Raw genomic sequence first — 20974 nt, 5'->3', positions numbered from 1 at the left:
AGAAAGAAGGTAAATTTTGCAATCCATTTGCAAATCAAGCTAGAATGTACTTTCAGACCTGGGTGTGTATTCAGGGCCCATCTATTTCCTTCTACCATTAAACCTGCGAGGACAAAAGCAACTCAAGTTCATTGTTCTCCACCACGAAATCTTTTTTCCTATCTTGGATTGTAGCAGGGGCAGCTCAGAGGGAATGTCAAGAAGGAAGGAAGGGGAAGGGCTGGACAGGATATGGTGCTGGGGCACACAGTCAGTGCTTTGGGTGATCAACATCAACGTGGTGGTCCTGGGTTAGGATTTTAAGGACAGGATGGAAGGAGGAGGACGAGAGGGGGAAAGGTGATGCTCGGTGGCTGGTGCTTCACAATTTAAGCAAGGCCTGTCTTGGGAACCCCAGGAACAAGGAGCTTGCAGGGCACAACCCTTGTACAACAAGAACAGAATGCAGGAAGACTGAGGAGAGCAATGAATGCTCTTTGGGTCCTCAAAGTAAGAAGGGGATTTGATCAGAGCTTTCCAAGGGCACCTGGCATCTCCCATAGGCCATGACTCTGTGATTCTCTGACTTCCCTCTGTAGCTGGCTGGCTTCTGTAAAATTATCAAAGAGAAGATAGACCTCAAACTTAAAAGAAAATGTGATCTGAGAATGAAATTACACCACTAAAGTTCACTTATTAAAATTCATCAGCATGAAGACTTTCTCAAGCCATAATGACTTCATGGCCTAAGTGGAAATTTCATATTCCTTTGGAAAATCAAATTGGCATAGCCAAATGAGCAGAAATGGTCTTTGACTGGTAGATGTTATTTCTACATTATTTTTCTTTGCCTGAGAAAATAATCACTCTGACACTTAAGCTTGACAGCTAAGAGTAAGAGCCAGAATCTATCAGTTGCTTCCATGGTCCCAGGAACTGTTTGCGGTGTTTTACATGCATTAGTTCATTTAATCCTCAGAAGAGCTCTCTGAAGTGAGATGGTACTAAACCCCCACTTAACAGATGAGGAAACTGAAGATTATACAGATTAAGTAACCTGTCAGGGCCAGGACTGGACTGTGGGTCCAGCTAGCTAACTCTAAACTCTTCTGCAAATCAGCACTCTTTCCCACCCTCCACCTCTTGCAGAGGGTCAGCAGATGACCACTTGAACTGCACTTGTCATACTAGGGTGGAATTAAGAGCTTGGTGTTGTGGAATAAAGAGAACTGCCTAGGGCACAAACAACATGAACAGTAGGCTTCTCTCCTACTGAGTGTAAAATGGGCCAATAACATACATGATACCTGTAAGAAAATCACTTTTATTTTGAATACTGGTGTTAATAATTTGAAACTAAGCAGGATCTCTAGGTTAATAATTCTCCATCTCTAGACAATTACAACAACAAAAGCTAACAGTGAATGCTGATTCTGCCAGACACTATTTGAAGTGTTCTACATTTATTAATTTGTTTAAACCTAATGACATCCCCATGAAATAGGTACTGTTAATTTTTCTCATTTTCCAGATGAGGAAACCAGAACACAGCTAGGAAGTGGGAGAACTGGAAAGGGGGGACAGGATTTTTAACCATTATTCTAAACTGCTTCTCAGCACTAGCTTTTGGCAAACATGAAATATCTGCTTCCGGGATGCAAACAGGAGTCCCCATCCTAGCTAGGGGTGGGATAAGGTTAAGTAGATCCAGTCACTGAGCTTTATCTTGTGAATGTTTGTGTATCTGAACCAGGTTATGCAGAAGGCCAGTTGCAGCTATCTTCCCACGAGGTTTCCTTCTAGAGATGGGGCGGGTAGCAGGTTTTCCCCACTAAGCCATGCCAGGTGGTCATCTACAGAATGCCCAGTTCATTCTGCATCATTCGCATTTCATCATTGACACTTTTTTCTGAAATGAGAAGGCTTGGATTTTTTGTACTTTTTGTACAGAGTTTGTTTGTAAACCTCTTGGTGTTTCAAGATTCAATTTGCTCATTTCATATCCAATGAATGTTATAACGGGTTTAAATGTGGTATTAGAATTTACCAAAGGTTGCTTTTAATGTAGGTAAGGGGTGAACTAAAGTGATTGGATGCCTGCTGAAGACAGTCCAAGTTCCTCAGTGTGGTCTCCAGATTCTCGATGACCTGACTCTCCTTACCTCTCCAGCCTCCTTACCTCTCCGTCTTGGTGTGACCCTGTTTCTCCTGCTCCCAGCCTAGCAAAACATTTGCACTTCTCAAAATACACCAGGCTGTGAGAATGTGCCCTGACTCTGTGTTTTTGCCCTCACCTGAGAAACATCCCTTCCTCTTCAAAACTTAGTTCGACTTTTTTTCACTGCTGTTAAGCCCCTCTTGCCTGCCCTTCTCCAACCCATCAGATTGACCACTCCCTTTTTGGTATTTGCACTGTATTCTGAACAGACTTCGAACACAGCACAGACTCCAACACTTTAAAGCCCATATAATATCATGATAGCATTGGCTTCTATTTGTTGAGAATTTGATATGTGCCAGGCATGGTAATACCAAACATTTTATTTAATAGAATTCTTGCAACCACCTCTTGAAGCAGGCACTAGTCTCATGGTCAATATACAGATGAAAAGAACAGGCACTAGTCTCATGGTCAATATACAGATGAAAAGCTCAAAGAGATGAAGTGACTTCCCCAAGTCCACATGACCGGTGTTTATGTTTATGAAACTTTAAGTTTCCTGAGGGCAAGGGCTAGTTTACTTGAGTCAGGGCTCAACCGGGATATGCCAACAGTCCAAGCCTGTTTTCAATTCCTGTCCTTGGAGCTTGGCAGGGAGTAGGGATAGGGAGTGGTTAGATGTACTCAAAACACAAATTGGAAAGAGAGACTAAGACATTATTACTAATGGGAGAGAGGACACACATGCTAGGCAGACAGGCAGAAGTTGCAACATCTACTCTTCTTTGTACCCATAGCACCAGCACTCTAGTAGATATCAACAGTTGCTAAATATAAGTGAATGGATCTCTACTGTTCTTTAGTTATGCTCCACGTTCAGAGCATGAAGAGATCGTGGGGCTGTTGAAGGTGGAGAAGGCCTCAAGGGGGAGGCTGAATTCACATAAGCTTGAGATAGAGGCAGATGTGGGGAAGGAGGAGGGGACTTGTCCAAAAGGGACCATTGGCAAAGGTGGGTGCACTTGAAATACTTGACCTGGTCAACAGGTACAGTTTTCTTGACTTCTGTACTAGGCTTTCCAAATTCCCCAACTGGGGAAGGGTTTTCCCCTCTGAGCCATGCCAGGAAAGTCATGGCATGATTCTTGTTAGTGCCCCTTCTGCCCAGCTCTGCCTTAGCTGACAGATCTCAAGTCTAACTTGTTAACCCTTTGGATTGCTCATCTTATTCTTGGCATGAGTCATGTGGTGTTTTGGCTCATCCATCTGGGGTTTTCTTTTCAGGTTAACATGTTTGTTGAAGGATTCCACGATGCCATCCTCCTCTACGTCTTGGCTCTACATGAAGTACTCAGAGCTGGTTACAGCAAAAAGGATGGAGGGAAAATTATACAGCAGACTTGGAACAGAACATTTGAAGGTGGGGATTACATCTATAAGGCAACAACATGGGGCCAAATAAGCTGCTGCTTTTCTGGTTCTGTTTTTCTCAGTTGCAGCTGTGGGGCCTTTTCAGCTTCTTGCTTTTCTCAGCTGTAAAGCAGCCCATCTCATAGGCTTGTTGTACCAATTAAATGAGATAATACACGTGAAAGTGCTTTGAACAAGCCCCACTGAAAGAGGAAAGGCCTTGTCTCCTGATTATTTAGGTAATAGCTCTATGCTTCTTAATATTGCATTGAACACAAGCCTCATGCTCAACAGGACAATCAGTTTGTGAAGAGTTCTGTGATGAGTTTTAAAACCAGTATTAATCCCAGATATACATTCATGTGTTCAGACTATGTTGGTTTTTGTGAAACACAGAAAACATTAGCTGTCACAGTTAAACCTGGTGGTTTGAGATGATTAGCAGGTTCAATTGAGCCCTCTGCATTTTTTTTTTTTTTTGAGGTGGAGTTTTTGCTCTTGTTGCCCAGGCTGGAGTTCAGTGGCATGATCTTGGCTCACTGCAACTTCTGCCTACTAGGTTTAAATGATTCACCTGCCTCAGCGTCCTGAGTAGCAGGGATTACAGGCGCCCGCCGTCACACCTGTTTTTTAGTAAAGACGGGGTTTTACCATGTTGGCCAGGTTGATCTCTAACTCCTGACCTCAGGTGATCCACCCACCTAGGCCTCCCAAAGTGCTTTTATTTTACTTTTAAAATAGTGAATGTTAGTTTTTGCTTTCTTTGTTTTCGAGATGGAGTCTCGCTCGTGTCGCCCAGGCTGGAATGCAATGGCACAATCTCGGCTCACTGCAACCTCTACTTCCTGGGTTCAAGCGATTCTTGTGCCTCAGCCTCCTGAGTAGCTGGGATTACAAGTGTGTGCCACCATGCCTGGCTAATTTTTGTGTTTTTAGTAGATATGGGGTTTCACCATGTTGGTCAAACTGGTCTCGAACTCCTGACCTCAGGTGATCCACCCGCCTTGGCCTCCCAAGCTTTCTTAATAACAGGGAAGTATAGGAAAACAACAAAAAATGACCCATAATCTCATCTCAAGCAACATCTGTTGGCACTGAAAAATTGTACAAGATAAGACTATGCTTGGCTAGGAAATTTAAGCAGCACAAAAATGTGCAAATTGAAAGGTGAAAGCTTTCCTTTCCAACCTAGTCCCCTCTCCCCACTGTGTATCACTGTTAATGATTTCCCTATGATTCTGTCTACAAATATTTTAAGCCTTCTGCCAGCACATATGCATTTGTATATCTTATCTTAAAATTTGTATGAAAGGGGTGATAGTATGAATGCTATTTTTCATCTTAGTTTTTTACTTGTATGTCAAGTTAAAGAATTTTCCATATGAGAACTCATAGATCCAATGCAGTTTTAAATGACAGTTACATATTTTTCTACTGTATGGCTGTACAGGAATTTCTTTAACCAATCTCCTATTGATGGACACTTGTAAAGTTGTTTGCAATTTTTGCTATTATGCAATATGCTGTCACAAGCCTCTTACACATCTTGAAGAATTTTTGTGAGTCCTTCCAACAGGGAACATTCCTACTTGTGGGATTTCTGGGTCCAAAAGTATGTTGGTGCTTTTTAAAGTGCATTAGAAATTACTAAAAGCTTCCAGAAAGTTCAGCTAATCTATATTCTTGCTAACAGTGTATATAAGAGCGCTAGTTTCCTCTCACCTCATCAACACTCAAAGAAAATGAACATGAAACTCAATATGGAAGTGATCTCACTGCAGGAGCCTTGCAGATATCAACTCTATATTCATTTATTCATTCAACAAATGTTCATTGAGCACCTACTATGTGCCAGGTGCTGTTCAAGGTGCTGAGGATTCAGCAGTGAACTAAAGACATTTCCTGCAATCATTTGAGTTTACATGCCAGTGGGGGGACGAGGCAACAAACAATGAATACGGTATATCTTTCAGAGCTATAAAATAAGGTAGGATAGGGAGCTAGAAAATGCCAGTCAAGGAGGAGTCGGGCTGCTAGTTTAGAGTGGGCAGGGAAAGTCTCTGTGAGAGTGAAGTTGAGTAGAGACCTGAGGGAAGTGAGGGAAGCTCTGTAGATGTTTAGGAGAGATCACTCCAGAGGGAGTGGCAAACGTGGAGATCCTGGGTGCATCTGGGAGACTGTGGAGTGTCCCCAGACAGAGCAAGATGGCTAATGTGGCTGACACCAAGTGTGACAGGCAGTGTGATAGGTGCCAAAGCCCGAGAGGTAATGGGGCCAGATCATGTGGACCTGCAAGCCTTGCTGAGGTCTTTGGGCTCCACCTGGGTGAGACAGAAAGTCACCTGAGGCCTTCGAGTGACATGATCTGCCTTGTGTGTTTAAAAGGAGTCCTTATGGCTGCTGTGTGGAAAATAAACTATATATGCTTATGGATATCACTTGACAACTGGTAGCATAAAGTACAAATTGCTGAACCAAGGTTCAGTGCATCCTAGCCACTAACTAGTAACCTTGTCCTCTGAGCTTGTCTTTCTTCACCTGTATGATAAGGAGGTTGGTCTAGTTAATGACTGACAAGAGCTCTTTCAGTTTTACATCGTGCTTGCTCTTCCTCCTTTGAGCCCTTTAATGCACTGGGGTATGCCTATATCTATTTGTAATCCAACTAGTGACATTTTTCAATGGCAGGAGCAAATACTGCCAAGTTTAGATTTGGGGCACATATTTTTTCAGTTGGGACTCCTGTCCCTCAGTTTGTCCTCAGTTCTTGGAAAGGGCAGGACAGGACAGTAGGGAGAGGTTGAGCTCCAGCTAGAGTTATCTGGGCAGTATCTATGGTGGCAATTGGTAGATTTCATTTCTCTCCAGTGGATGCCATGTCTTACTCAAAACCAGAGTGACATCTCCCTTAGCATTAGACAGATTGTACTTCATGGGTGAGTAGACCTCCGGGATTATCTTGTTTTACCTCTGACTGCTTCAGTTGAGGAGCTGGAATCCAATAGGATAATTCAGGGGGCATATTAGGACAGAGCCAAATTTCCCAGAAGTTTTGCACAATACACTGAGAACCTGGCATCTGTGGACACAACCTTGGTCGGCCACATCCCATTCTTAGCTATTACTCACTACATGGTGTGGTCATTTGTTCTTGGTCTTCTGACAGAGGGACAGGAGCCAGAGTTGGGGGATGCTAGAGGGTGCCACTGAGGGAGGGTGTGAGGGGGAGGGTAGGTGCCCATGATGGCTGGAATGTATTTTGGTTAGAGCCAGGGCATGGGCTCAATTTTCCCATAGGCCATCTTGATGTCTCTATTCTAGGGCCAGGTCTACACAGGCAATATGAAATGAGTCCTGAAACAATCAACTGTGTAGTTCAGTCTACAATTAGAATTTCATTTGTTCAAATGTAAAGATAATTGAGGCCAAGCTAAGTTTTTGGCTTGAATTGTGTGGAGAGCCCATTTTATTTGCTAAGCAATGGTCCATTTGAGGGTAAGCCTAAAAAGAACTCTAAGGTATCTGCATGAAGAAAAACTCAAACCTTCCTGAAATTGAAAACAATTTTAACTTCATGGTCACCATTAAATGACCATTAAGTTGTTAAGGGAAAAATACTCTGGCAATGATTTGACGAATTTGGCTTTTATTGCCATGAAACCTGTGATCAACTCTTATTTCAATAAATGGCCTGGGAAGAAGCTGGATTTCCTCTGTGTGAGAGGTCAGAGTGACAAGGTAAATAGGACTGTGGCTTAAACTCTGAGCTCCACTACAGCCAAATAGAAATAGGGTGGAAAGTCTCATTACTTACGTACAGGAAAATTCTACTGTAAACCTGACAATCTCACCTTATGTACGATACTCTCAGGTGAAGTCTCACTTTGCTAATTGGCCACGCTTAGGATTCTCACCCCACTTCTTGGCAGAATTGCAATGAGGTCTTAAATTACTAGGGCCACCTCATCTTATAAAATACTCTGCAAAATACTTAGCAGGACACAACATCACAAACATCTCTCAATAGAATGACAAATGGTTTTGGATAGCCAATATACATATATATTTTAAGCCTATTTATCACTTAAGAGTTTTATAGGCTGTCAAGGATACACAAGTTTATGGTAGATGTACCCTTTGTAACCAGTCTATATTAAGAAGACAAAAAAATCAAAGTGAATGGTAGCTTCCATTCTGTTTCCGGTAAAGTAGACCAAAGTCTGGAAAAATCAGTGGGCCTTCAAACCACAACCCAAAGGACAGTAAACCCAAATGCCTGCCGTCTCCAAGCCACACTAGAGGATGGAACTTTCCCTTGGGATCCTTTTTCCCAGACATTCATTTTACTAGAGGAGTCAGTACTTCCACAGAGAACCAAATCAGAGAACCAAATCAGAAAACCAAATCAATAGAAATGCCAATTAAGAATTACACTGAATTCTCCCCAGCTGAAAAGGGAATAGCTTTAGCTAGTTAAAATGGGGCTGATGTATGCATTCTCTTATTTAGTGAATGAGAATTATGACATAGACATATTTAATATCAGCCAATGACATATTTGCTTTTATTGATTAGTTGCTCTGAGCCACCATTATAGGCCAAAGCAAGTGGATACCCAAGGCCCTCCATTCTCTGGCCACCCCATTCCAGCCTTACATGTCACTGACTCCCTTTGTCCACATGGGCCATCTTCCCAGAAATCTCACAATTCCTCTGGTCTCTTTGGGCCTCTGTGCCTTGGCAGATACACCTAGGCCAGCCTTTCAGCCTCTCTCCCACTTCTTGATTACTGCTTGCCCAATCTTAAACTTCCTCTGACATCCCTATAAAATTCCTGCTCTTTCACTGAGTCCTCCCTGATTCTCCAACTTGATGTGCTGGCTCCTCCTCTTGAGTGATGTGGGCACAGTCGGATCTTCTCTACAAAGAGTAATTATAAAATAAATAGTAGTAATAATAGTGACAGTAATAACGACAGTAGATGAAAACAATTAACTTCCCTTAAATGTGTTGAAAGTGCTTTATTTGTTTTGTCTCATTTAATCTTCTCCACAGCCTCTTGGTAGGGAGGTACTACTATGCCCATTTTACAGTTGTGGAGACTGAGGCTTAGAGGGCTAAGTTCCTTGTCCAAGGTCATGGAGCTATGTAAATGTAAAAACTGGGATTTCAATGCAAGTGGTTAGATTCTGGTGTGAACAAGCTAAATCCCCAGTCCAGGCTGCCCCTCTCTAGAGCAGAGAATATGTTCAATTCATCTTTGCCTCAGCTGTAGCACTAATTCAGTACTAAGCGTCCAGAGAATGTTTGGATAAACAATTAGTGAAGAACTCAACCAGGATAAAGAAGAATAGCTCTTCTTAGCTATTGGCTCCGGTGATCCACAAAGCAGGCCCACTGCTCTCCTGTGTATTAAAGCAACCTGGAGAAAAGCACATTCACTGAGTCCTGGGCTGGAATGATTTTTCTTTTATAATGTTCATCCAATGATAACGCACACCCATGACCAATCTATAAATGCACCCCACCTCCACTTCTAACTCTGCAATTAAAAAAAAATTAATACAAAACTCTGGGATAAGCATGCTGCTTTCAGGATTAGCCTTAATCTTTTTTCAAACATATCCCCCAAAGAAGATCATTTATTTCTTTTTCTTTTCATTTTTAAATGGAGAAATGTTAAGAATTTAGGAATGCAGACACAGATGAAATTACAATGTCTTTCCAAAATGCCAACAAAAATGCTCAGAGTCTGATGAGATTCCCTGTGGCATGAGTTTGTTTAAAAAATCCTACCAATTCATTTTCTTGTTTTTGTTGGCAGACAGATGTATTTTAAGTAACCAACGTTGAGTTCTTCGCTTCTGGTCCTGTAGGTATCGCCGGGCAGGTGTCCATAGATGCCAACGGAGACCGATATGGGGATTTCTCTGTGATTGCCATGACTGATGTGGAGGCGGGCACCCAGGAGGTGAGCACGGGAGACCTCTGCACCAGTTGCTCCTTCTGCTCATGGGGACTCTGAGGAATGCATCTGTTCTGGTGGCCAAAGAGCTGTCTCCAATGCAGCTTCCAAATAAAAATGAGTTGAAAAACCTCAACTTTTGATTGAGGGTATCAAGGAAGACTTCAGGAAATGGTTCCATGTTTATTCTAAGTGAGGAAATCCTACCCTTCAAGTGGCCAAGAATCACACCTTAGTCTTATAGATGAGGGTCATCGGGTGAAATCAGTAAAGTGAAACTATATTTCCTCCCTTAAGATTTGAGTTTTTCTGAGAGGGAGTGGGAGGGTGCGTGGTTACAAACTCAACGTGTGTTAACATTTCCAAAGATGATGTAGTTTCAGCATAACATCGTGAAGAGAAAAGAGGGCCCTGGACACAAAGATGAGTCTTCTGTGCTTGGGAGTGTGAACTCTCTGCCTCAGTTTCCTCAGCTGTAACATGGAAATCATCATGTCTTCCTGGCTGATGTCACATGATTATTGTTGTGGGGAACAGATCAAATGAAACCTAGAAAAGTACTATCTACATTTTAAATTATAAATATACATATACAATTATACAAATATGCAGCGCTTCAGCAAAGAATGCCACTTCCTCTGTTTCCTTGATCGCTGGCTCCCAGGGTCATCGCTCTGGTGCCCTTCATGGGACCTGGCATATGGGACTTGCTGTTTTCCTCTTTGTATGTATCAGGTTGGTGCAAAAGTAATGCGGCTTTTGCCATTATTTTTAATTATTTATTTTTAATGACCAAAACCTCAATTACTTTTGCACCAACCTAATAGATGCCTGGCTCTTGTGGGAAGTTCTGAAGCAGCAGGAGTCACCCTCGCTTTGTTTAATGAATGATTGTTTTGCCCACTGAGTGATCTGGGTCTCATCTGTATTTCTGGTTCACCCCTGGGAAAGGTGGGTAGCGACAGTTCATCAGGGTCCATTGTGAGGTTGCAGAGCTGGAGGTGTATAAAGCCCTTGGCAAGTGCTCAGTACACGCCAGTGAATGTTATATTTTGGTGGCAATCTAGACTTCCTCTAGACCTGACATGGCCTGTACCTCGGTCAGGAGAAGGGGAGGAGATGTCGCCAGCCACTCGGGAGCCATGTGCTTGTTTTCAGACAAAAGAGAAGTGACTCCCAAGAACCTGGGTGGGAAGGCACTTCTAGATTGGGGCTTGAGGAGCTGATCAAGCAATCATTTTAACCAGAAATTGAGGGATGACCATGGAATTAAACCATAACAGAATAATGACTTTCCAGGGGCCAGAGGAGCCAATTAAGAGAAAGAGAATTCAGCCTGGAAATGGGAGTGCATATAGGGTGGGTTCATCAGAGAAGAGAGTGTAACTCTTGAAGGAATAGTCTGGCAACCGGAAGCGGTGAAACAGGAGGTTCCTGAAAGACGCTCTTTAATTATATGTTGAACAATTGAAGGCTGTGAGGCTGGGTACCCGTCATATGCTTAAATCGGGTATACAGTGGACCCTGGCTGTCCTTCACATGTCCCTGAAAGTAACTTGGGCCTTACAATTGGCTGACGGGGTGGGCTGCTTTGGGACAGATGAGTGGGACAGTACCTTATCCGATGAACAAAGCAAAAGCCGGGAATTCCGAGATTATTCCTTTCCACGAGGTGGTAGTGACTGAAGAATCCTAGGGGCAGCGCTGACAGGGCTGGGCCTTCAGTGAGTGCAGGGCCCAGGGGGCACCACTCTCACCACTTCCCACATCCTGCTCCGGCATGACCGCTCTTAATGCCCTCTTGAGAGCACCATTAGCAACTTCAAATCTTGATTTACGGAGTCCCCAGAACACACCATGACCATCAGTGTGGGCAACCGAGGAACGTGCCCAATGTACCACGCTTTTCTGAAGCACTTGCTGTCCTTGCCCTGGAGATGGTGATTTGATGAAATGCCCAGAGGCAGCTGGTTTAGATCAGGCTGTACATTTTGGGGAATAGCTGTGGAAGGCTGCAAGCTTTGTGCCTCCTTTGACCTTTTGGTTTGTCTATTTGTTTTTTTGCCTCTATATAGGTTATTGGTGATTATTTTGGAAAAGAAGGTCGTTTTGAAATGCGGCCGAATGTCAACTATCCTTGGGGCCCTTTAAAACTGAGAATAGATGAAAACCGAATTGTAGAGCATACAAACACCTCTCCCTGCAAATCATGTAAGTCTAGAGACTTAATTTGCTATGTATGTCATCACCTCTAACCTCGGTGTAATGTAAGTTTAAAACCCAAGTGTTTCTAGGGGCTTACATTTTGGAAGTTTACATTTCTTTCTCTGATGTGGTAAAACGCATGGGAACAGTTCACAAACTGGCGTCTTGCCTTTATCAGAGGCTTTCAGGTCTTCCTTCTCTTCCAGCCTTCTCTTCCACAATGGTGAATGTTTCTTTCTATTTTTACATCTCTTACTATAATCTCTTGGCTAGGTCATGTTTCCACTTTTAGAGAAAATCAAAATATCAATTAGTAAATATCACTCACTTATTCATCTGTCATAGCAAGTCTCGTTCTGATTTTTCAAATTTGTGGTTACTTTCCAGCTCCTCAGAACCAAAGAGATAACATCCCTTAAACATCTGAACATTTACACATTGGCAAATAAGTGTAAGATGTATTATTTATGAGCAGCTTTGTATCTAAGTAGAGAAGCAATTGGATGTTCTGATAAGTAGCTTACAAATAGGAAAGTTGTTAGAAATAATTGTTTTAGAGAATAAGGTAGTGAGGGAGAACAAAGTGAATATAGGTCTTTCAGGAGGCCAGTTGATCATTTTAGGCTAATATATGTGTGCTTTTGAAAGTATCTTTTAAACTGTTAGGTATTTATGTCTATGCAATAATTATGGGAAGGAATTAAGGAGGAAGTGTTTTAAGAACACAATGGGGAGATTGGGCCTGTATTTGAAATCCCACTGTTGTTACTTGCTGGTTTTGTGACCCTAGGAGTCTTCCTTCAGCTTTTTAAGCCTCAGTTTTCCAATGTGTAAGAGAAAGAAATGTGCCCAACTAAACGTTTTGAGGGCTGTTTTGAGGATTACACAAGATGACACATTGAAGGGCCGTGTACTAAACTCTAGATACAAGTTAGCTATTTATCACTTTTATATAACTGGGACACTACTGAACTTGATTGTTTCAAATTGTTATCCACATTTTCCAAAGCTATGTAGGACATTTTGACATGAAACTCTGGCTTTGGTCAGAGAACATCTAAAAACAGAACATTGACCCAATGAATTTTTCATCAAATCTTCTAGCACTTTGAAGTGTCACCATCCATCTGTGAAAATAAGAAGCCCTGGGTCAGTGCCCTGGTCCATCTGGTTGTCTTCTTTGACTTATTTATTTATTTATTTATTTTGAGATAGAGTCTTGCTCTCTCACCCAGGCTTGTGTGCAGTGGTGCGATCTCGGCTCTTTGCACCCTCCACCTTCCGGGTTCAAGTGATTCTCCTGCCTCAGCCTCCCGAGTAGCTGGGATTACAGGTGCCTGCCACCACACCCAGCTGATTTTTGTATTTTTAGTAGAGATGGGGTTTCACCATGTTGACCAGGCTGGTCTCCAACTCCTGACCTCAGGTGATCCACCCACCTTGGCCTCCCAATTCTTTGACTTTAAACTCAAAAGAGAGTGGCTATATCTGAAATCTTCAGTTCCAGTTTTCCTCTGATTCTCGAATTTTCTTCTGTTCTCATTGTGTCCACTCTCTTAATAGTGTTTATGTTTATCTAGCACTTTCTCAAATGGTTCTTAAGCTTTGCACTGGGCAAAAACAAATAAACAAAAACATAAAACAAAAAACAAGTGTAGGGTCCCTTAGAAAATATTTCTGAAAAAGGAAAAGTTGCCTCCAGTAGGAAATCGAGGAACGTCTTGCAATGAATGAAACTCCAGGCATTTCTAACTGTATCTCAAAATGAACCCTGATTATCTATGCTTCTTTTTCAAGCAGGTGGCCTAGAAGAATCGGCAGTGACAGGAATTGTCGTGGGGGCCTTACTAGGAGCTGGCTTGCTAATGGCCTTCTACTTTTTCAGGTGAGGACCATTTGTAAAGGTACAATTCACTCCCTTCTACTGTCTTTGTCATTTGTTTTTGCATGATTCTCTTTGTGATTTGTGCACATCCTTCTTTCACCCAGGAAGCACGGTGGTTAAAAAATCTCAGCCATTCTTTTGGCAGGACCCCAGGTTTGGTGTGGTCAGTGGTTTAGCATACTGGGTGCTGGGGTCATGGGTTTCGACTACATCTCACAGTGGGACAGAGCTGCTGCTGCCCTTTGATCACAGATTTCTTTTTTCTTTTTTTTTTTTTTGAGACGGAGTCTCACTCACTCTGTTACCCAGGCTGGAGTGCAGTGGCATGATCTCTGTTCGCTACAACCTCCACCTCCTGGGTTCAAGCAATTCTGCCTCAGCCTCACGAGGAGCTGGGACTACAGGTGCAGACCACCATGGCTGGCTAATTTTTTGTATTTTTATTAGAGATGGGGTTTCACCATGTTGGCTAGGCTGGTCTTGAACTCCTGACCTCCAGTGATCCATCTACCTCGACCTCCCAAAGTGCTGGGATTACAGGTGTGAGCCACCGTGTCCAGCCCTTTGATCACAGATATTCTGACAAGAATTCCTACCCCTCACCAAGTGAAGCAGTGGGGAGGGAATCTGGATAAAGGGGGAAATCAACTTCCCCCTTCTCAGGCTTTCTCCAATTCAGAAATAGATGCCTGGGCTCACCTTAAAGAGGAGGAGGGAGCTTTGCATAGCCCATGCTCTCAGGCTGATCTGTGCTCAGGATCTGGAGAGCCCACATGCTCATTTGCCACTGTGGTTAAGCTCCAAGGCTTGCAAAATTGTAATAATGTACGTGTGTTCACTGGTACTGATTGTTCTGCCCCGTGAGGGTGGCCCATTCCTTTGTAATCTTTGGTGGTTCAGTTTGTGGTTTATTCATAAGTCATTAGAGCAAAGTTTCTTTATTTCTGCATGGGATTGTAACTAGGCATATGTGACCCTTTGTGGGACAATTGTATTCCTGTTCCTTTGGCCACAGAACATGTAATTTGATTTTTATCTAGGGCATATCCTGGGAATCAGGGAAAACTTCTGTAGCCAAATAGAAAAGACCTAACCCCCAAGGCACCCAGGGAAGAAGGGGAAGGCTTGTTCTGTGGTATTTGGGAAAGCAGGCCAATTTTCTCTCTTGAATAAGGGCATCATGCCTGGGGGCACACTACTTTAATCTCTGACCAGGGTTTCATATTCTGTCACTTCTCATTTATCAACTGAAACCCAGATGTCCCTTGAGGGCACTCTTTGTAAGAGAAACCATGGTATTTTGTAGCCAAGTTTTATTACCACATTCACTTTCCCTTTACCCAGGAAGAAATACAGAATAACCATTGAGAGGCGAAACCAGCAAGAAGAAAGTAACCTTGGAAAACATCGGGAATTACGAGAAGATTCCATCAGATCTCATTTTTCAGTAGCTTAAAGGAAGTCCCCCGCTTTTGTTTTTCTGCCTGGGATTCTTTAAGGAGATAGGTGGGATGAAAGACGTCAATGAAACAGAAGGGGCGTTCTTGAAGAATTCATTATTTTAAGCAGTTAGTCATTTCATTTTAAAATTTCTGTAGAAGCTCAGGAATTACTATTAATCACCATCTGCCTCCAGGCCTTTCATCTCATGACAAACAAATATAATAATGATATCGTGTCACTCTGTTAAATGTTCATACTGTTTCAAGGCCATATGATAAGATTTATGTTTTTTAAAATCTGTTGTCTCCATATCTTGATGGCTTTTGGGAGCATTTCACACAAGGATATAAAATGTGGTTTTCTTAAATGAAATGTTTTGTAGCTAGAATAAAATCATTTTTACAAGTAGAGCATTCTTGGAAAGAATTTAACACCCCAAAAGGGGAAACTGTAATGAAAAATCTCAAGGTTGGAAATACAGCCTTACTCCCTCTAGAGCTGGAGGACAGGTTTGTGGTTGAGGACTTCTCTGTCGAATGTCTACATTCAGGTTCTGACTTCATATCTTGAAAAAGGGTTTCCTCCCTGTCTTTTTCAGTGTCTCATAAACGCTACTCTGGATTGTTGTAAATATTAGTGAGATGGGAGGATTTACAGAAGTAAAGCAAGTCAAAAATGTTTCCTTTTTGAAGTAAAAAAAAAAAGCCCTATTTCACACTAACATTTTATTTTACAAGTATTATAATCTTATATTTTGGTATTAGAAAAATTTGTCTATTTTTTCATTTTGAAGATTAAATGTTGCTTACATTTTAAAAGCATGGGTGAAGTGCACAACAAACCAATAATGATAAAAAATACTTCTCTTTTTCTCCGTATTTCCCTCTTTCCCTTGGCCATAGCCAAATGCTAATTGCTGCTTTAATTACAGAGATGTGGAAATGTATTCAGATTACAAACTCTACAGGAATACATCAAAATTTTAACTCTTTTGCATTTTTACTGTTTAACTGTTTTAAATGCAAGTTATTTTAGGATGACACTCCTTCCAGTTCTGGCCAGATCATGAGTTTCAAGATCAAGAGTAAAAAGTTACTAGAATTAAACAAAGTTTTATAAAGGGAGGCAGCCCTTTTCCCTCAAGAATAACTTTGTTGAGGGTTACAACTTGACAGCAAGCACAGAAATGACAAATTTAAAACTTTTACACATGACATTTACCAAAATTTCCAGTGATTATTTTGGTTAAAAGAGGGAACCTAAATATCTACTCTATTCCCTTTCAGTTAACTCCACAGAAGTTTGTAGGCATCCGTGAATACCTGTAATAGTGGGTTAGGTGTGGAGATAAGGAATTTGGACAAAGTTGAGTAAGTTTTTACTGGGGATCTGCTTTGCACCCAGTAGTCTGCAACATGAGTTTAAACTCAGGTTACTACTTTCACTTACACTTTCTGGAGAAGATAGACAGTGAGGGAGGAATGGGAAGCTGTCATGAGAGTGCACCATCTTGGAAATACATAACCAGGGTCTTTCCTCAATAACATTTTGAGCATCTGAAAAACAATTTAAAAAATTGTCTTAATATCTATTAAAAGGCATGTCTAGGGAGGAAACAGGAGAGTTGGAGCAATCCCTTGGTGGTGATGAAGGTGGTAGTTCACACAAGTAACAGTGGAGGCAAAAGTAAGCGCAAGCTGCCTGTCCCAGATGCTGGCCCATGTGTGCGTGCTTCCCTGGAGAAGTCTGCTGCTGTTGCTCCCACCTGAGTCACAGTTAACAGATTATTTCTGTGTGAGGCATATTTCTCTTCTGTTGTTTAAAAAATGGGAGCTGGGAGGCAGCTGAGAGGGCGTGATAAAATAATTAAGTATGATCAACTGAAACAACCATGTTGTAGTTCTCCATGCTGGATGCAAAGGAAAAAGTGTTGAATTCCAAAAAGGATGGAAGAAGAAGGCGAGAAGGTCTAGTGCAGGAAGAGAGTTTGAGAAGTAAAATCCAGGAAAGCAAAGTGTTGTACCGCTTGGGACTCCCCAAAGTGAAACAGGAAGGAAGGATTGTGTCCATCTTAGTTACTTGAATTGGAGAGCTTGTTTCTCTCTCATTTTTATTTTTCAATCATGTTTTCTTTATATTTTAGAGATATTCATTTTCTCTTGTGCTTGTAAAAAGCATTTACATTTCAAGTCTATGTGCTTATTACAGGGGAAAAATAATCTACCTGGTTGCAGTCTTTGAGTATAACCATTTCTAACCTTTTTAAAACTTCTATAGCAGCCCATTAACAATAACATTTTTAGAGCAGATATATTCTATTTTAACTTCAGGTAGAGGAATAGTCCTAAACTTAATATGATAGCTATAGATAAGATCTAAAAGATAAGTGAGCGTTTAGTATTCTAAAAGTGGCAGAACAAATCATGAGGTTTCTGGATGCTATACCAATTTAAAATCAATTCTCATGTTAATATTGATTGCTTATCTACATGTCAGTCATCTACTTTTTTTCCTTGAAATCTGCATATGGGTTACAAAAACTCTGTTAAGTTTTGAAAATTCCATTAAGTTGGAAACCTTGGTTAAAAATGTAGGTGCCTGGCCCAAGGTTACCCTGGATTCAGATCTCTCATGATTATATTTGGGGATTTACGTTCCTAACTGCTTAGCAGCATCTTTGACAACTAGTAATTCATACTCTACTAGTAGTCACATGTCATATAGTAAAATAAATAGAGCTTTAGTTCTTAAGTCATTCTATACATTTTTACCCCGAAATCCAGGGTGTTCAGATTTCAAAAAGGATATTTTATCAGTATTTTCTCATCCAGTCAAACTTCAGCTGACATTGTTACAGGTCAAATGCGTAGATGCTTTTTGGTGTTGGAAATAAGTGTCTGTCTTATGGTCATCATTGTCTTCTTAGATTTTTGGGTAGGGGGGCCAGGTAGGGGGAGACTCAGAAATAAAAGCGTTCCCCAGATAACTTCAATCTGGAAAGAATTTTCTGTATAGAGTCCATCTCTCCCTCAAGACTGACCACAGGTTTCATGAGAAGGTCCCTGAAAACATCACATTTCTCTGAAGAACCATCAACTTGTCTTTTCTTGAACCACAGGAATGGTTCTACAGACCCTACTGTAATTCTTCACATTTCAGAACCCATGTTTAATGGGGGGAAGAGAGGAATGCATGGGAAAAGAACACCTCCTTTTCTCCTTTCTCTTAAATTCAAAGACGTTTGCTTTGGAATGCCCTCACTTCTCCCTATTCACAGGCTTCTAGAATCATTAATTTACTCAAGGCACATGTGCCTTCTTTGCCCCAAATGCATCACTTTCCTTTTAGTTATGGCTGATTTTGGGTGTGTGTGTGTAAGACATGCAGTCAACAACGAGATGAAGGCCATTGCATAGATCTCATGCAGATAGTGATGGATTCAGAAAGTAGGTTCCAGTGGCATCACTACCTTCTTGTAAGCCAGTATACACTGGCTATTTGTGGAAATCTCTTTGGGAGATCAAATAGAGTATTATGCCACTGTGAGTGTTTATAAACTGGAAGGAACAAACACTTGTGTTTCTTGGGACACAAAGCACTCAGATCCTGAGTGGATGCAGACATGAGAGTAAATGTCAGCCCAAACTAGGCCCCTCGACCTACAGACATTTCATGGGTTTTATTTAATCACACCCCATGGTTTGGGGCTACGTGAGGAAGCTGGTAATGAGCTGAATTTCTTATTCAGTGGAAAAAACTGAAACTGTCTAAAAACTCGGGATATATTTTAGGGGCAATTGTGGAAGTGGAGAGAATGAGATGATGGTGTTCAGAGGGACCAGCTTCTTTTTCAGTTGTCTTTAGAACTGAAGAATAATCAATAAATTAGTGCCCCCTCAACAGCCACACTCAGCAAGAAGCATGGGACATACTGAGCAAGAAGAATCAGAAGCTTGGTCCTCTAAAAGAAATAGAAGAGGGTAGCTTTGCCCGTTGCCACTGTCTTTACTGCCCCTTCTGCCCCTCCACCCACATCCACATCCAGCATCGCTCCAAGGATGCGTCAGCATCTTGCCCATGCAGGTAGAAATTTGTGAGTAGGCCTCCATACTTCCTTGGGGGAAGAAAGAGAAACTAGTGCTGGTTGTAAGAATGTAGCTGGCTTTTCATCAGAACCCTTATGCTAACCTGACCACACTTGCTCTCGGGGAAGTTCAAGCCTGTGATGTGCATAAACTCCAACAAACCTGGCTTTGGTGTTCAGCACGCAGATTCCATAAATATCTCTTGCAGGCATACCCCACAGCTAGACTGCAGGATTAAAATAACTTCCAAAAGGTGCTGGATTGGAGTTTGTTCAAATTTCTCATTAACCACTAATGTTAATTCATACCAAACGCAAAGTATTCTAAATCAGCTGATGCTGTTAATGTTCAAGTTTTAAGTGACTTCAAACACAATGGAAGTGTTTCAATGGGAGCCAGATCTCATGAGTAAAAATCCATTTTATAATAACTCTGTGATGTATCAGTGCGAGATGATTCGTAGGGGAGAGATCTGAACAAGCAGAATTAAGTGTTAGCAAAAATGCTGCATTGCTTCGATTCATATTTAAAGACCTAAATTTCTATGCACAAGGAATAAAGGGCCCACTTACCAAGTGTAAATCACAACATAGGCTACCAAAATATTTCTTATTTGCTAGGAGAACAAAGCTGTCGCAATGCATAATAGTTGGACAGAGACGGCTGAAAAAGAGGCAAATTCAGATTTGGAAACAGGGTGGCCTCTTTATTATTTATTGCCAAGATCTGAAAATATTCAACATCTTATAAGACAACAATGAAGTAGCCCCTGAACAGCATGGAGTTGCTGTGAGTTTGTTCATTGCAGACCTTTGTGTTGGGTCCTGGGAATCTGAGCTTTGTTCCCTGTGCATGGTGGATAATTGAAACCAAGAGGACATGGGATAGACCTTGTGACAGATCAATTCTGTGACCCTTGTCTTGTGAGTCACATTATTCATTGTTAATTTAAATACAGGACTACAAAACAGTACAAACCTACCATGAGTCTGGTAGAAAAGTAAGAGTAAAAGCTGCACAAGTTACATACAGTTTATTGTTCTAATGTACAACTATTTGCATATAATGTGATTTAATTTATTGTTGTTTTGTGTAGAAAAGGAGAACTAATGACTGTGGATATAACCCCTGTTTTGTATAATATATTTTATTTCTTGTGCAAACTGGTCATTTAAAATATCTACTTCATTTGATGTTTGGATATAAATGTGTATGTGTCCTTGTAAATGTTTCTATTAAGCAAGAATGCCACGTACTCAGAGTATAACAATGTGTTCTCATTAAAAAATACATCCCACAGAAACCTTTTCCTGTTTATAATTCAACCAGCATACACTGCACATATCCATATTCTTTGAGGGCTTTTGTTCTCCTGGGACTTGTTTAAGTCAAAGAGCAATAGGTGGGTCCGATGAATTGTAATATTTGAATGATACTCATGAAAAAAACCCAAGAATTTCTGCCTAGCAAAGGCCAATCGACAGAATTTTAAAACGAGGGGCAAACCTTGAATCAGCAGGTAAGGGAAGAAATCTCCATGAATAATAACCTGCATCTTGAGTCACTACAGCTCGAGAGCACTTCATGGTTGACCTCATTGACTCATGTTATTAAGTCCTTTGCCACTTTAAAGAGGTCCTAAGTCAATTTTGTCACTTTAAAGACCTCCCCGGATTCCAGCATACTAAGCAGATTAACCAGCCTCTAGCATCTCCAGTTGCCTCTGGGTTGTAAAAAGCTGCTTCACCATCTGGGAAGTTACTCATGATTTATTTGAAGCCCAAGAAACATATAGCAATTCGCATGGTTGGAGCAATGTTCCCCTGATCCTGCTGCTGCTG

At 41.4% G+C, this 20974-nt stretch overlaps 1 protein-coding gene across 5 annotated transcripts in view; it reads left to right on the top strand.

The window, feature by feature from the left end:
• NPR3 (natriuretic peptide receptor 3) overlaps positions 1–20436 on the top strand; it is an 87629-nt gene extending 67193 nt beyond the window's left edge. For 3 of the 5 annotated variants that reach the window (XM_055245613.2, XM_055245611.2, XM_055245608.2), the window contains 5 exons: positions 3425–3560; positions 9427–9521; positions 11591–11726; positions 13518–13605; positions 14950–20436. In XM_055245613.2, the coding sequence (XP_055101588.1) occupies positions 3425–3560; positions 9427–9521; positions 11591–11726; positions 13518–13605; positions 14950–15061 (567 nt within the window). In that variant the 3' untranslated portion in view covers positions 15062–20436. The remainder of the gene's footprint in view (positions 1–3424; positions 3561–9426; positions 9522–11590; positions 11727–13517; positions 13606–14949) is intronic. The other 2 variants (XM_055245612.2, XM_055245609.2) reach the window with 1 other exon arrangement.
• The last annotated feature ends 538 nt before the right edge of the window (positions 20437–20974 follow it).

Source organism: Symphalangus syndactylus, chromosome 16, assembly GCF_028878055.3.
Source record: "Symphalangus syndactylus isolate Jambi chromosome 16, NHGRI_mSymSyn1-v2.1_pri, whole genome shotgun sequence".
NCBI lineage: Eukaryota > Metazoa > Chordata > Mammalia > Primates > Hylobatidae > Symphalangus > Symphalangus syndactylus.
This window is presented reverse-complemented; position numbering and strand designations above follow the sequence as displayed.